At 41.6% G+C, this 15,407-nt stretch overlaps 2 protein-coding genes across 3 annotated transcripts in view; one reads left to right on the top strand and one right to left on the bottom strand.

The window, feature by feature from the left end:
• Positions 1-5,004, bottom strand: part of LOC146967946 (WD repeat domain phosphoinositide-interacting protein 1-like) — a 7,696-nt gene extending 2,692 nt beyond the window's left edge. The window contains exons 1-10 of the mRNA XM_085761626.1: positions 4,774-5,004; positions 3,301-3,383; positions 2,630-2,799; positions 2,426-2,522; positions 1,629-1,726; positions 1,413-1,505; positions 1,267-1,337; positions 741-848; positions 247-411; positions 37-144 (exon numbers count right to left, since the gene is read on the bottom strand). Coding sequence (XP_085617752.1) covers positions 37-144; positions 247-411; positions 741-848; positions 1,267-1,337; positions 1,413-1,505; positions 1,629-1,726; positions 2,426-2,522; positions 2,630-2,799; positions 3,301-3,383; positions 4,774-4,853 — 1,073 coding nt within the window. The 5' untranslated portion in view covers positions 4,854-5,004. The remainder of the gene's footprint in view (positions 1-36; positions 145-246; positions 412-740; positions 849-1,266; positions 1,338-1,412; positions 1,506-1,628; positions 1,727-2,425; positions 2,523-2,629; positions 2,800-3,300; positions 3,384-4,773) is intronic.
• Positions 5,005-6,534: 1,530 nt separating this feature from the next.
• LOC146967947 (cAMP-dependent protein kinase type I-alpha regulatory subunit) lies at positions 6,535-15,090 on the top strand. Of its 2 annotated transcripts, XR_015034373.1 has the most exons (12): positions 6,535-6,643; positions 8,252-8,467; positions 9,719-9,889; positions 10,032-10,123; positions 10,205-10,266; positions 10,359-10,405; positions 10,551-10,709; positions 10,801-10,861; positions 11,067-11,188; positions 12,189-12,270; positions 12,468-12,783; positions 12,822-13,017. XR_015034373.1 is itself a non-coding variant. In XM_085761073.1 (11 exons), the coding sequence occupies exons 2-11, from the start codon at positions 8,294-8,296 to the stop codon at positions 12,638-12,640; spliced, it is 1,143 nt and encodes a 380-aa protein (XP_085617199.1). In that variant the 5' UTR covers positions 6,535-6,643; positions 8,252-8,293; the 3' UTR covers positions 12,641-15,090. The 2 variants fall into 2 exon arrangements, 1 of the variants encoding a protein (XP_085617199.1); XM_085761073.1 differs by having other exon boundaries at positions 12,468-15,090.
• Positions 15,091-15,407: the final 317 nt, after the last annotated feature.

Raw genomic sequence — 15,407 nt, forward strand, 5'->3', positions numbered from 1 at the left:
ATGTGCGATACAGTCCATAAAAACACATGCACAAACCTGTGTTTTTGTACAAGGACACACTCGCCTCCATCCTGTGGATCCACATTATAGATATAGAGATTCCCGTCTGAGGACGCCACCAGCAGGCGAGGCAGCTTCTGAATCCTGACAAACCAAACACACACCAGACACAAGATGTGAGTGAAGCTACACATAAAACACACTTCTTACCCAGCATGCTCTGAGCTCCATCTCTCAGCGCCTTACGTAGCCAGGGCGCAGATGTTCTTCAGGCCGAACATGTTGAGTCGTACGGTGGCGAAGGCTCTGTCCTGATGCATCATGTCAGACACCTGGGCAGGTAAATAGGTGCTGGCTGCCGTGAACATTTTACCCACGTATGCTGACCATGTGGGAGACTCCTCCTCTGGACTGGAAGGAGACAACATCAGAAATCAGATCAGTACTGGAAGGGGGTTTCTGTCCATTTTCTTACATCTTACATACTAGATATGCACTTTTTCCAAAAACAAACAGCTGGATTGCTTTACATCAGAAATACAGCAGAGGGTGCTGGTTGTTATATGAACTGTCCTTCCATGAACCACGAAAGGTTCAGAAAAGGACAACAAGACGGTTTGGAAATGAATAATGTAATGTTAATCTTCCAAAGGAAAACATCGTACGAGAGATATAAAAAAAAAAATCCCCTTTGACAGAAACAATTTATTTTGGCCTGGATTAAAAGTAGGAGTGTTTACCTGGGGCTGTGCTGCTCCAGTTTAAAGATATGGACCGTCTCAGTGTTGCTGGAGGCACAAAGGAACTGGGCGTCTGCACTGAAGGACAATGAACTGATACTAACATATCTGAAACACACAAGAGATGTAAATAATTAAGATTAAGTGAACATGTTTCATTGAAAACCGTAAATACAAGGATGAATGCACTATTTCATTAAGAGCAAATTATATTCGAAATAGTAATCCAGTATCTACGCCACATTTTATCCATATTAGCCCAAATGTGGACTAATTATGACACTATGACTATTGCATTTCTCTAATGTGTCTAGTATTTCCCATTGCTTGAATTGAGGTCTTGACACTGTTGGCTGCACAGTGCAGCCACAACCAACTGTCATCTGCTACTGAGCAGCAGGAATTAACACTCACTATTGAGGAATAGCATCTTAATTTGACTAGTAGCCGTTAATCTTCTTCACTGTTCCTCCACGGTTGGATTATTTATGGTTTCTGATTTAACTATATGAAAATGAGCGCCAACCTTTTCATCCCTCGCCGGAATTCAAACAGTTTCTGTCCTTCAGGAACGCTGAACACTCTGATAACAGTACCCTGTGAAGCAGAAAACCGTTAGACTGTGGGGTAATAAAATAAAAAAGGGGGGGTAAAAGGGAAACAAGTCCTCACCTTCTCTGAAGCACTGGCCAGTTTGGTGCCAGAGGCACTGAAGGTGAGGGCTGCCAAGGGACTGTCATGGGCCTGAATCAGCGTCACAGTGCTCTGAAGGGGCAAACAAGTGTTATCTAGTGACATTGACACGGCTGCGTTTCCCTGTGGGCCTCTTCAAGAGACATGACAGCAGCTGTAACTGAGTCACAGCTGCTGAGTGGAACGCAGCCTCACCAGGTTGTTGGCATCATAGATGGTGATCTCTCCCATGGAGGCATTGCCAGGGTACGCCAGGTAGGAGTTACTGTGGTTGACAGAGAGAGCACAGAGACCTACAAGGGAGCACAAAGAAGACTTGAGACCGTTTTCTGTCTTTTGCCCTTCCTTGTTCTTATTTTCTTATCTTTCTTCCACATTCCTTAGGGACCAGTCCTACCAGTCGCTTCAAAATGGAGCGACGTACAGTAAGTATTATCTATCTCATAGTGTGAATAGTGAAACAAGGTCAGTAAAACCTGAATAGTTACAATAAAAAGCGCTTGGGCGTTTTCTCTATTCTCAAAATGCAAATAGTAATAATAGCTCATGTGGCAAACCAAATCATCCCCACACACAAAGCAAGCTATGAGTCTTCAGGTTGCATTTTTCGAGTTTGCTTTTATTGTTGTTGTTTGCTATTTGTTATGTTGTATAGCTATTAGTTTGCTAACTAATCCTAACCTTATTAGCTGGTTAAAATAGCAGCAGACAAGACTAATGTAGCATTTGCTCACTCTGGTGGGTTACCAGTAGCATCTGGTGGCTAATGTTAGCAAACTATAGATAGATATTAATATACAACTGACATTGCTATTGTTTGCTGACTTTATGATTCTTCTCCAGTTGTGTGACCGCTCCACTATCATACTGTAAATGTCACTTGTAGCCATAGTGGTGTCAAAAATGACATATTGCTGCTTTAAAGTGAACTAATTAACAAGATTTTAGTCAGCCTGTAAAGGAATGTGTGTATCTGACTGATTGTAGCCTACCTGAGGGATTGGTGGGTGTGTTGAGCAGGGTCTTGAGTAGTTTCATGTCTTTGATATTATGGATGTAGATGGATTCCTCCAGGCACACCACCAGCCGCTGGAGTGACAGCAGCACAGAGGTTAGCAACACAGAGACTGTTTGACAGCACAAAGCAGAAGGACGGCAGCAGCAGGTGTGGAGAGGTCTACTTCCTCTTTCCTTACCTGTCTGTTGAGCCTGACGGAGAGGATGTTGTTGGAGTAGCTGTAGTTGCAAATCTCTGTGCCCTTCTTGAAGTGGTAAACGTTCATTCGCCGTGGCATGGACAGACTGACCACCACCACCAGGCTGCTGGAGAACAGCCGCTCCACTATATAAACATCTGGACACTCAACTGGGAAGGAACAAGAGGAAGACCGTGGATACTAGCTATGGAAACTTCAAATCAAACACTGCATCTCCCTATGCTATCAAATTCCAATGCAATTTCACACACTTGACGTGCATCTGCTAAGTGCCAACCATATTACTCACGAATAAACGCTGCCAGACAAAGAAGACCTTATTGAGCTGCTAAAACTTCCTTAAACTGACTCTGGACTCTCTTATTTCAGTGAAGCTTTTGAGGATTAGAAAACTGAGCGTGCCTCTGTGTTTACCCCTGTACGCAGCAGAGCAAACATGCTGCAGCCTGTCTGGACTGTTGTGTGACCAAGGTGAACCTGACCACAGCTCAAATAATACTCTGTAGACTTGTCACTCAGGCAGGAGATGCTGCTGGTGTGTCACACTGTATGTTTAAGAAGTTTCACACATAGCCTACACACTCCCAAACACGTATATCCTGTCTTAGCCTTAATATGGGAAGTGCCATTGAGAATAGTTAGTTTCCTACCTCCCTCATGGATGCAGTCCAGTTTATCCACAGCAGTGACTGAGAAGAGTCGGTATCCAGTCTTGGTGCCCACTGACAGAGAACTAATAATACAATCACACAGATACACAACAAAGACCATATTACCAACCAAATCAGTATAAAACCTTAATAATAATGTACATTGATTTATTAGACTTAAAGTCCTCTGCCAGACAGTGCAGTGAAATAATGCCAGAAACCTTTTTGACTGTGAAAAAACAGATAAGTGAATGGTTGTATGCTAAGAGTGACAGGCATGCAAATCAGAAGGTTATCTATACACACTACTATTATTCACACACTACTACAGGATACTACAGGACGTAGAGTCTATATAAAGTGTGGTATATGTCACAGGCCTTGTGACGGTTAGTTTCCATTTGAATCATTCAGATAGCATGTGGTGAGTGTGATCTTTATATACTTGGAACATGTGCTGATAGGTAGTGCAGATGACAATAGTAGCATGAGGCCGGCCTAAGACCACAACCGATAGGAAGTGGTGACCAGAGCAGATCCAAGCTTTACTTCATCCAAGGAGTTGCTCTGAGTCTGTAGCCACATATGACTGGATTTCTTCCAGTCAAGTTTATCTTGTTCCGTTACATATCGTCCATTAAAATGTGTTAATTATCACAAAGAAGCTCATCTTATCTTATAATGGCTGAAGATGTTAGAAAAAAAGGGTGACAAATAGATAAGAAGGCCAGGCTGACTGTTTGACCACCTGCTTAGTTTTACAAGCAGAGCCAGAGGAGATGTTTGTGTAAGCAGACACGCCTGTAACAAAAGAAGTGGTGCTGTTTGTCTGTTAATTTGAAGTTTAAGCTCTTACGATCATTAACAATGGGACAATGGACATTAACAGTGGAGATATCATTGTTCAAAATATGTCAACACCTCATCATAAGGTGACACAGACACTTCTATCTGTAAAGCTGCTTTTATTATAAATGTTACAACCTCAGCACGATACATCTGCTCCCATTGTTGCATAATTATTAATTGGATATTAATGTTGTCATGCAGTGAGGGTGAGTTAAGCAGCATAAGACACTTTGTTCCGTACATTGTATTAAGCTGTGTCATATTACTGAACAGCCAGAAGTTTGGTTATCATCTGTGTACTTTAATGTGCAACAGGCCTGGAAGATTAACACAGCGGCTCTCAGGACTGATCTGGAACTTTTCATAGGACACACGCAAAGCAGTGTGCAGTTTGGTTTCGGATGCACACACACACACACACACACACACATAGGCTACAACCGTGTGCCCGTGGGTTCTTTGAATAAAGTAGCAAATATTGAACCAACGGTGTGTACATGTACATGCGGCTGTAAATAATGATGCAACAGTCAGGTGCATGGAGGAGATTGAGTTGAGCTGGGCCCGGCCCGGCCCGGCCCGGCCCGGCCCGGCCCGGCCCGGCCCGGCCCGCAGGTCGCTTACGTGGTGTCCTGGTTGAACGAGGCGCAGATGAAGCCCCGGTGCAGCGCGGGCCCGTCCGGGACCTGGTCCTGCGGCTCCATCCGAGCCGCCAGACCCGCCGCGGTCGGAGGCCTTGGACTCGGGTCGATCCCCGCTTCCCCCTCCTCTATCCCCGACTCCAAGCGCCACGCTCACACTCTGCAGGGAGAGGAACGTCCGGTCAGGCCACAGCCGCGGTGGCACACACACACATCACACACACACACACACACACACACACACACACACACACACAGCACACACACACACACCGAGGCGACTGACCCGAAGCTGAGCCGCACACAGGACCAGACGATCTCCCCTCCCCGCTGGGCCGTGGTCCACTCCAGTCCTCCACTGGGTTATTATTGTGTTATTAACTTTCAATATTCACACAGCAAAACAAAAACAGCTGATGGGAGGATGCGTCACTCGGAGCTGCGCGGTGATTGGCTGCTGGCGACATGTCGAGCCGTCTCATTGACAGTTTCTATTGGTCGAGCTTCATAAAGCCTTGAAATGATTTAACCATACAGCTGTCAGTCGAATAAGAGCCGCCTGTTTAGAGGAAAAAGCTATTTATTGGCCAATTACACGTTCAGTCTTGTCACGAGGAGTTGTTTTGATGATTTCATTGGATAAAAGACGAACCAAGCTTTTTTTTACGCCACATCAACGACAGAGAGAGAGAGGGAGAGTAAGAGAGAGAGAGAGATGTTCAACTGTTGGACTATTTTTTTTGTTATTGTTAGACAAAAATCATCAAGAGTTTCAAGATTTCGTTTTTATTTTTTGCTTTATTAGACACGTGCATGTACCGTTGTGTGTTGGCTATTGCACTACACTATCTACTGTGCTGCTGTATTCAACTACTTTATACTTGAGTGTTGTGTACCTGTGTGGGAATTACATGAGCTTTTTTTTTTTTCCTCACCACACTAACCTGATCCCTTGAGTTAGCTCTGCTCATGCAGACCATGCATGCATGCAAACCAAATGATCCTTATCAGATTGTTAGCTGCATTCTCGGCTAGCTCAGATCCCACCACATTAATAGGCTATCATCTCTGCAACTCCATCCAACACCATTTAACACAATGTCATGAGACACCTAGGGGCCACAATGTTGCTGACTAAATAAGTATTATTATTATTTTTTATAATGAGCCATTACTTATAATTGATACCTCTGTACTTCTATAGGAGTACCATTTTGAATGCACGACATACAACCTTATTTGCATATTATTTGACTCAATTTTTGTTATTTTTTTACATCACAAACAAGATCTAGGGTCTAAAAAACATTATCGGAATGCTCTGCTGCCTGAAGTGCACTCTGTAATATTTATCATTCTTCCAATGGGAATCTAATTCATCTGGGGAGCCATTTCCATGACCTCTGTTCCTGCCAAGACATGCATCAAATGTCCCCAAAATACAAGAATCCCCCCCATGATTGAAATGAAATGACGTCCACACGTGCAGTCTGCAGAGATCAGATGGCTTTACCGACATCTCCACACAGACACAACGCAGAGAGATTCCCGTAATCAGGCAAGTTTTTAATCAGATATGAATGGATTTTTTTTTATTTTCTAAACTTTCCTTGACGTCACGGTTTCCGCGCAGTCCCCTTTAAGGTTGCCAGGGGTTACGGGCTCACATGTCAGAACGAGGAGGATTGACGTCAGTGACGGCCGCTGATTGGTCCGCAGCCGTATCCGGTGGGGCAGCGGTCCAGGCTCGGGAAAAAAATCGAAGCGAGGAGGATCTGGTAACGGTACGCGTTGAAAAATATCGTCCATCCCGAGTCGCGACCGAAGGGCTCGGCAAGAATTCACAGTTTCTTGTGAGTATTCGCCTTCTTTCGCTCCGTGTAACATATGACCTCTGGATAGGTGAAATTTGTTCGCTCCGTCTCTCGTTTGTTTATGATAGAACTCAAGATGGCGTCGTTGGAGGAGAGCTTTGCCTTTGCACGGAGCTAGCCAGCTAGGCATCACACTAGACACACTCTCTAACGCTACGCAGCTTACAAACAGTTAAGCGAAAGTGTAACTAATTTAGTATCCGTTTGTATTTTGTCTTTACTGCTCATTTTCTGTATTTATAGTAGATAGTATTTTAGCATTTGTCTGCTCGCCGTAAGTTACTTGGCTGCAGCCGTCAGCCTCTTCATGGAGCCTTCCTGACCTAGACGATGTTACACACAGGGCATTTGCTCATAGTCTCTAAAGGCGGCAACACATACTCAGTCTTAACACTATTAGATGCGTTATATCATCAATCCCCCAGTATAGTCCGTTGTCAGTTGCTCAGCAAGGTCATTTGTGCATCGCAGTGTTTTTTTCTAATTTAATTGACAGCCTGCCTCTTAGTGAATAGCAGAGGTGATGCTGCAGCTCAGTAACTGAATTAAAGAATTAACATGTTAATTGTACACTTTGATTACTTTAAGATGCCAATCTAAATAAAACTAACTGATTATATCATACCGAGGAGCCAGTAGTCTTAGCTCTTAATTTAACCCACCTGGTCTGTAAACAGTATCATTTGTCACTTGGTTATTCCTGTGGCAGGTTTAGATTAAAGCAAGTCTGCCAAGTTTCCACTACAAGTGTAGTTAGTTGCATGAAGCTTGTGCCAACCTCATCTTTGATAACATGGCTAGTAATCTCCCTTGGGCCTTGTCAGATTAGAAAATATCCCAATCCTATTATGTTGATGCACATGCATGATACACTTGCAGGGACAGGGTGAATCGGTCTGTTTTCTACAAAGGACTCGCTGTTCACTCGTTTTCTCATCTGAACTGCACATAGTGGTTACAACAGGGCTTTAGAGGCCTTTCCTAAGAGCTACCCAAAGAAGTTGATATCACAGGCTGATCAGATGATCTGGGATCTGTCAGGGTATTTTACTCGGCAACAGTATTGTGACCTGAAATGTTGAATCCTCAAGCAAGTGCACTTGTTTTTATGGTTTAGTCTGTTTCAGATTGGATTGATTCACTGGCCTTCACTTAACCGTTTGTCTAAAATTAGGCCTTGGCTATGACACTGTTTCAGCCACTGAGATAGAGGGCTTCATTCAGGCTGGTGAGAAACATAACTTGTTTTGAGTAAATAAACCTAACACAGACAGTGTGCCTGTCCCAGTTTGTTGTGTGTAGTTAGAAATGTGTGATCACATCATATGACCAGTTTTCACTCCTGACACTTAGAAACTCTCAGACTCCATAGTGCCAAAACAACACCCCGTCTTTCTGTGCCTTCTCACTCTGGTTCTACTTTTCTCACGTTCTCACGTTTTTTTTGTCTGTCTGTCTGTTTCTCATCACGACACACAAGCGCTTTTATTCTGTGTCACTCTTTGGCAACCCAGTGAATCTGTGTTGGACAGCGATGACCTAAAATCGTGCTCCTTCTTCTCGTTACTGTCCACTCTCTCTCTCCAGAACAAAGGTTAGAGGTCACAGAGCAGGGTTGCAGTTGTCGTCATGGCATCTGGAAGTACGAGCAGCGAGGAGGAGCGCAGCCTGAGGGAGTGTGAGCAGTACGTGCAGAAACACAACATTCAACAGCTGCTGAAGGACTGCATTGTCCAGCTGTGCACCTCCAGGCCAGACAGGCCCATGGCCTTCCTCAGGGAGTACTTTGAGAGGCTGGAGAAGGTTTGTATATGTTATTGGATTTTTGTTTGTTTGCTCTTACTGGTCAGTGAATGGAAAACAAATAATTTTACAGTGAAAGCTGAGCATTGCATATTCTCATATTACACCATGAAGGTAATGTCTCAAATGCCAGCTATTATTTTCTATCCCAAACTGTGTTTATTTACACTTGGACAGTGTTTCTCTTTACTTCTCAGGCAAAAATCACAACATTATTAAATACATTTGTTATTTCAACAAACTGGAAGTTTAGCTTAAAGCACTTTCTATGTTCATGATGTTATCAGTCCCTTTGCTCTTCATGTTTGGGATTAAATTATACATTTTATTAAGTGAGTCCAGCAGTTTGGCCAGACACACATGGTATTAGCTAAAAGATTCTGTAATGTATTCAAATGAATTAGGGCTCTACCAAGCTTCCTGACACATTCAAATTCTTTTATTCACAACTGTTTGTGTATGTTTGGTTTTTTGAGTGAAGAAAAACATCTAATATGATTTCTGTAAACAGTATGTAAATTATTTGGACAAAGTGTATATGTAGACTAGGGGGGAGAGGCCATGCACAAAACAAGATGCTTCATTTACCATAACTGCCAGTAAAAATATCGCTGAGCAAAGTCCTTGATGCTGATGTTGATTAAATTGCTCATCTAATTGAATTAAAATACACAACTGCACATACACTAAATCAAATTTCACATTTATTACTATTAATTGCTTACAAATATTTTTTTTCTGAAACTATTGCTTGCTTACTATCTAGAACCAATCTTCAACAATTCAAGCTATTCCCAACCATTTCATACAGCCCTCTTCTTACATGTTTTAGCTTTACTCTTCAGATATTGTTTCATCTCTTCAAGATTGCTTCAGCAGTTTCTTCACTTAATTCAGCATAGTTTCAACAATTTATTCAACTCATTCAGCTCACCCATATTTCCTTCAGGAAATGCATTCTTTAGTTGCTTACAAATGTTTGTTTTTTTCTGAAACTGTTGCTTGCTTACTATCTAGAACCATTTAAGATAAGGTGATTTCTTCACCCACATGTCAGTTTGTTTGTTTTTAAGAAATACTCACTTCACATCAACATCCCACCTGTGTATCTTTAGCTATACAATGACAAAGAACATAATTTATGTTGCATTTTATGTGTTTATGTACATTGTATATAGCACTTAATTACTCTAGCAGCTATAAACCCTGCTGGCTTTGCCTCACTGACTCCATCCCCTCGCTGTGTTGCAGGAGGAGGCCAAGCAGATTCAGAACCAACAGAAGGCCAGCAGTTCTCGTTCAGACTCACGCGACGAGGAGGTGTCTCCACCCATGAACCCTGTGGTGAAGGGTCGTCGGCGGAGAGGAGCGTTCAGCGCAGAGGTTTACACAGAGGAGGACGCAGCCTCATATGTCAGAAAGGTACAAGCAAGAAGCAGCAAAGTCTGTGAGAGTGTTGCAACGCTTAACATCTACAGCAACAATCTGATACCAGTGATGTGACTGATGATTTTCAGTGCAGTGTATTTGTGCTAAAACACCAAACATGTTTGTGTCACCTCAGGTCATTCCAAAAGACTACAAGACGATGGCAGCGTTGGCCAAAGCTATCGAAAAGAATGTGCTCTTCTCGCACCTGGATGACAATGAGAGGAGGTACCTGTAAACCATTTTTGTTTTGTTTTGTTTTGTTTGTTTTTTTCCAGCTCATTAACTCACACATCTTTTTCTCTCCAGTGACATCTTTGATGCAATGTTTCCAGTCACCTACATCGCTGGGGAAACTGTTATTCTGCAGGGTAAGGCTACATCTTTTTCAGAATTACTTACCATACTTTTACTACTTTATCAGTGCAACTCTCATGTTAATATTTCCATTATGTGCATTCAGGTGACGAAGGTGACAATTTCTATGTTATCGACCAAGGGGAGATGGATGTAAGTATCTGATGCTAAACATCTGATGCTAAACGTGTAACTATTAACAACAATAGTGTGAAGTTTTCAGTATTTTCTGCTTCCCTTTTGGTTTTTGTCACTGCTGCGATTAAATTCCTCGGTTTGTGTCCTGCTCATCTGAAAGGTCTATGTGAACAATGAATGGGTGACCAGCATTGGAGAAGGCGGTAGCTTCGGAGAGCTGGCCCTGATCTATGGCACTCCGAGGGCGGCCACAGTCAGAGCCAAGACCAATGTCAAGCTGTGGGGCATCGACAGAGACAGCTACAGGAGAATACTCATGGTGAGGAAATGTTTTTGGTCTTTTCTTGTAATCTAGTTTATCTTTTTCTTAATGGTTTCACTTTTACACTAATGCATCTGTTTTTCTTTAGGGAAGCACTTTGAGAAAGAGAAAGATGTACGAGGAATTCCTCAGGAAAGTGTCCATTTTGGGTGGGTTTATTTTTATTTTTTTAAATAAGCCACGTCACAAAACTTAAAAATAGAATAAGAGAAGTATTTCACTGGTGCTGAGATAAAAATAGGATGAAAGAGAATTCAAAAATATCTCACCTAAAAACCAAACCAGTAACTTTCAGGAGAGATCTTCTTTTTGTCATTTCCTCTGATAACTTTGTTCTGTGTTCTCCCTCCTCAGAGTCTCTTGACAAATGGGAGCGTCTGACAGTCGCTGACGCCTTGGAGCCCGTCCAGTTTGAGGACGGACAGAAGATCGTCGTGCAGGGAGAGCCTGGAGATGAGTTCTTCATCATCTTGGAGGTAAAGACACTCGGATCGTGAAGTCTCTTCACACACACAGTTTCATAGATGAGAGGTCTGTCAGAATCCCAGGGTTTTACCTTGGAAGTCTGAAGAGATGAGAAAATGAGTTAACAGGCTCAGCACGGTTGAATTATTGGGGGGCGTCTGCCCATTGTTGATTGTTTTATCAGTGGCACTTCAGCTGAGCTGCTTCGATACACACACACGCCCTCTGGTGGTGATGGAACAACACTGCCTCACCCTCAACACATTTGTTCTGGAGCTGAAATGATTAGTTGATTAAATGAGTGGTCACTCAGCAGAAAATGAATCAGCAAGTATTTTTATGATTTATTAATCATGTAAAAAAAAAAAAAGCCAAATATTTAACAGTCTTGGCTACTTAAATATGATCGTTTGTTGCCTTTTCATGATTGATTGATTCATGATTAAACTGGCATCTCTTGGCTTGGTGGGACAGACAAATAAAGCAATTTAAACAATTGAACTTTTACTCAATGAAATTATGAGATTACATCACATTTTGTTGTTAAATGTCTTTCTTGATATTTTATAGACAGATTAATTAACAATCATTAGATGCATCAATGATACCAACTGCTCGTTGGTATTAATTTGTTGACACAGAGACAGGGACCTACATTCTTCTATGCTTCATTACTTACATCTGTGTTTCTACTTCTTCACTGTTCTTTTTGTTTAATTAATTGAAAAATATGTTTCTGAATGTTTTTTGAGTATAATGACTATTATAATGGGGAAAAAAAACATAATTTCACGTAAAACTGTATAAAAGTAACAATCAAGCATGATTGATGGATGATTATTTAGTTTGTAGCCTGGTTGTTTTAAAGGATAACCAGTGATTTGAAAACTTCTTTAATGATATCAGAAGCATTTCAGTCATTAACCCGTTGACATAATTCACCCTTATGGAAGTAATGATGGTTTTCCTCTGATGCAGCCAAACTGATGTGTGTGTTTGTGTCTTTCTCAGGGTTCTGCAGCTGTGTTGCAGCGTCGCTCAGAGAACGAAGAGTTTGTTGAAGTGGGGAGATTAGGACCATCTGACTACTTTGGTAAGAACAAAATCATTATCGCGACAGGCTTTTATTTCATTAAACCAATTAGTATTTTTGTAAGTGATGTGACAGGAGGGAACGCCGCTCTAGTGGCTCTGAACCCAAAATGAGTTCCTGTAGTTTTTGCTGAAAACACTCTCTTTGTGTCGTACTGAAGGATGACTGAGGTTTCCTTTGTGTTTTGTGTTCTGCAGGTGAGATTGCTCTGCTGATGAACCGTCCTCGTGCTGCCACCGTGGTCGCCCGCGGCCCGCTGAAGTGCGTCAAGCTGGACCGGCCTCGCTTCGAGCGCGTCCTGGGCCCCTGTTCAGACATTCTCAAACGTAACATCCAACAGTACAACAGCTTTGTCTCGCTGTCTGTCTGAAGGGGGCGTCCCTCCCCACCCACCCACCCTCCCTCTCCCTCCACCCCTCTTCCTCCTCCTCTCCTTTTAGACCCAGGGTCCACCAATGCAATTTGCTTTTTGTCACTTTCTTCTTCTTCTTTCTTTTCACTTCTTTTTTTTTTCTTCCCCCTCTTTGTTTTACACACAGACACACACACACACACACACACACACACACACACACAGACACACACACAGATCATTTTGTTGTTACCACCTGTCAGGCAGAGGTGACTTTTAGCCATTCACCAGCGCTTGTACCAGCTGCTGTATGCTACCATGTAGGCACAGTTACACCACATGTTACCTATGTTATATCTGTATTTGCTGGTTACGCTCTCTTTTTGACTTCAACACACACACATGGATTGTTAGGGGATCTGAAAGACATTTGGGTCTCAGACTGATGAGACAGGACAATCAAACTTTACAACGGCGCTTTTGGTGAATTTGTTACAGATTTACGTTGTAGATTGAAGTGAAGAGGAACGCTTCTCCCCCATTTTCAGAGTTTTGCTTTCTGACATCAGTTAGCCTGATTAGGTAAACAGCATAGAGCAGAACCTAGGAACTATTAGAGGGCAGGAAGAATAAGACTGCTTCAACTTTGGTTTTAAGGTTTCAGCTGTGATATGATGCTCCATTTGTTATTTTTTGGTTACCTTACCTGATTGGTATGATGAGACGATGATTTTGCGTAGTTTGAGAGCTTTTATTTAATTGTGCAGCTACCAGGCTAGTGCCAAATGTCGATTATTATTACATCACAAAGATGCATAGCCGTGGAAATGCAGTGCGTGTTTTGTTCCCTGACTATTTGCAGCTCCAAACCGGAAGTAGTTATTACCCTTACTGTCCTCTTAATCAGTAGAATGACCATACAAAAACTGCCTTGACTACTCTGAGGAAAAAAAGAAAGGGAAAAAAAAAAATCAAGAGTATTAAGTGTATTTCAGTATTCAATTTTTTAGTATATACCAAATAACTTGGTCACTCTTCTGCTATGGTTTGTAATCAAAATGTTATCATAGTATAGTTAAAACGATCATAGTTCTATTATTATCATTGATTAAATGATAAATTTATGGTTTGGAGTGATGGTGATCTAAAAAAAAATATGTTAAACTGTCTTTTGTAAACACTTATTTTTCCATCAATTCTATTTTAGGTGTCCAGTGCCACAAAGTAAATAAATGCTTCTTCTTGTCAACTGACAAAACAGTATGTAATTGTATTGTGTAAAAAAAAAACATCATGGGTTAAAACTTTTTAAAATAGATCAAAAGGGTAACTACAGGTTTAATGAAGTGAAGTTTTGGGGGAAAAAACAACTGAGAGATGGTTTATGGATTTTTAGGACATCTGAAGTATTTATGCATCAAAGCGTCACAGGTGAGCTGACAGGCGGAGTGAGCAGGTATTTATTTAAAACTAGTGTCATTGCTTATTGCCTATTTGAAAAGGTGGCCGTCTTCTCATCAGAGTAGCTTGTGATCTGTTCTCTATGCTTACTTGGCATGATGTTTTAGGCATCCAGTGATCCGGTATGAATGGAAGCGTGAATTAAAAAAAGAAAAAAGAAAAAAAAAAACCTGCCATGCACCTGCGTGCACAAGCAGGTCAGATATTTGGTTTGTTACTCCCTAGCTTCATGACTATTTAGATGGCATAAAATGTTAAGTCTGTCTTTCTTTCTTTCTTTTTTTCTTTCTTTTTTTTAAAGATCTTTACCAAATCACACAATGTTGACTTATGGATTATAGACTTAACTCTTCATTCCTGCCTCACTGTCTGTTACCAGTTTCTGTTTTGTCTCATTCAAAGCTCTTGTATTTGCTTAGAATTGAGATACATGTTTGTTCGTCTATGAAGATTTGATTTTGGTGCCGATCGCAGGGTAGTCAGGATGGCGATGACGAGAGCTTTTGTTTATGGACACGAGTGTGTTTTTCTTTACAGTTAAAATCAAGCATCTTCATTTTGTTTCCCCGCTAACCCTCAGGTTGTCCTTGTGGGTGAGGTTACATGTGGATTCTTTTAGTCCATTGGCAACACATCCTGTTTATCCTGATCCACAGGAAGTGACTCCGTTAGGGGCGAGGGTTTGATTCACCTTTGTCAAAATATTGTTTTCATGTAAATAGCAGCAGCATCGGTTTTATTCCAAAATGTTTTTAGCCACACTGCAATTGTCCCGGTTTGCCTTAGCTTACCTAACCTGGGCTTACAGTAGTAGTTGGTCACTCCTGCTAGCCCGACCTTCAGTGAGTTTGTTAGACCTGCAGCAAGAGAGCTGCAGGCGATCAGAGGACCATTCTTTTTCTATTCTACCCTGTATTCAGTTTGACCTCCTGTATGTGCAAAGATGTTTCTCCTTTTGGTATAGATTGTTCCAGATGGCAGTTTAAGCAATAAAAAAGTAAAAATGATTCAGCTTTTCCTCAGGCTTCGTTTTTTAATTCAACACTTGTGTTATTGTTGGGATGATGTTGGTTGAGTTCATGATGCCTATTGCAAAAACTGTTCTTTTTAATGTCACAGTGATGTGGGATTTGTTACAAAGGCAATGAAACTAAACAGTTACAACAGTCACTTTAATTATCAGTTATTCTCTTGATCATTAACCTCTTAATTGTGTCATTTAATGAATTTCAGGCAATACTGAAAACATGAAAAATGTTCAAGACCAAAATCCAAATCAATAAGAGATTTTTTTTTTTTTTGTAATTTTATAAAATGGATAAAG

Source organism: Trachurus japonicus, chromosome 19 (assembly GCF_045865225.1).
Source record: "Trachurus japonicus isolate A0001 chromosome 19, Traja_1.0".
Taxonomy (NCBI): domain Eukaryota; kingdom Metazoa; phylum Chordata; class Actinopteri; order Carangiformes; family Carangidae; genus Trachurus; species Trachurus japonicus.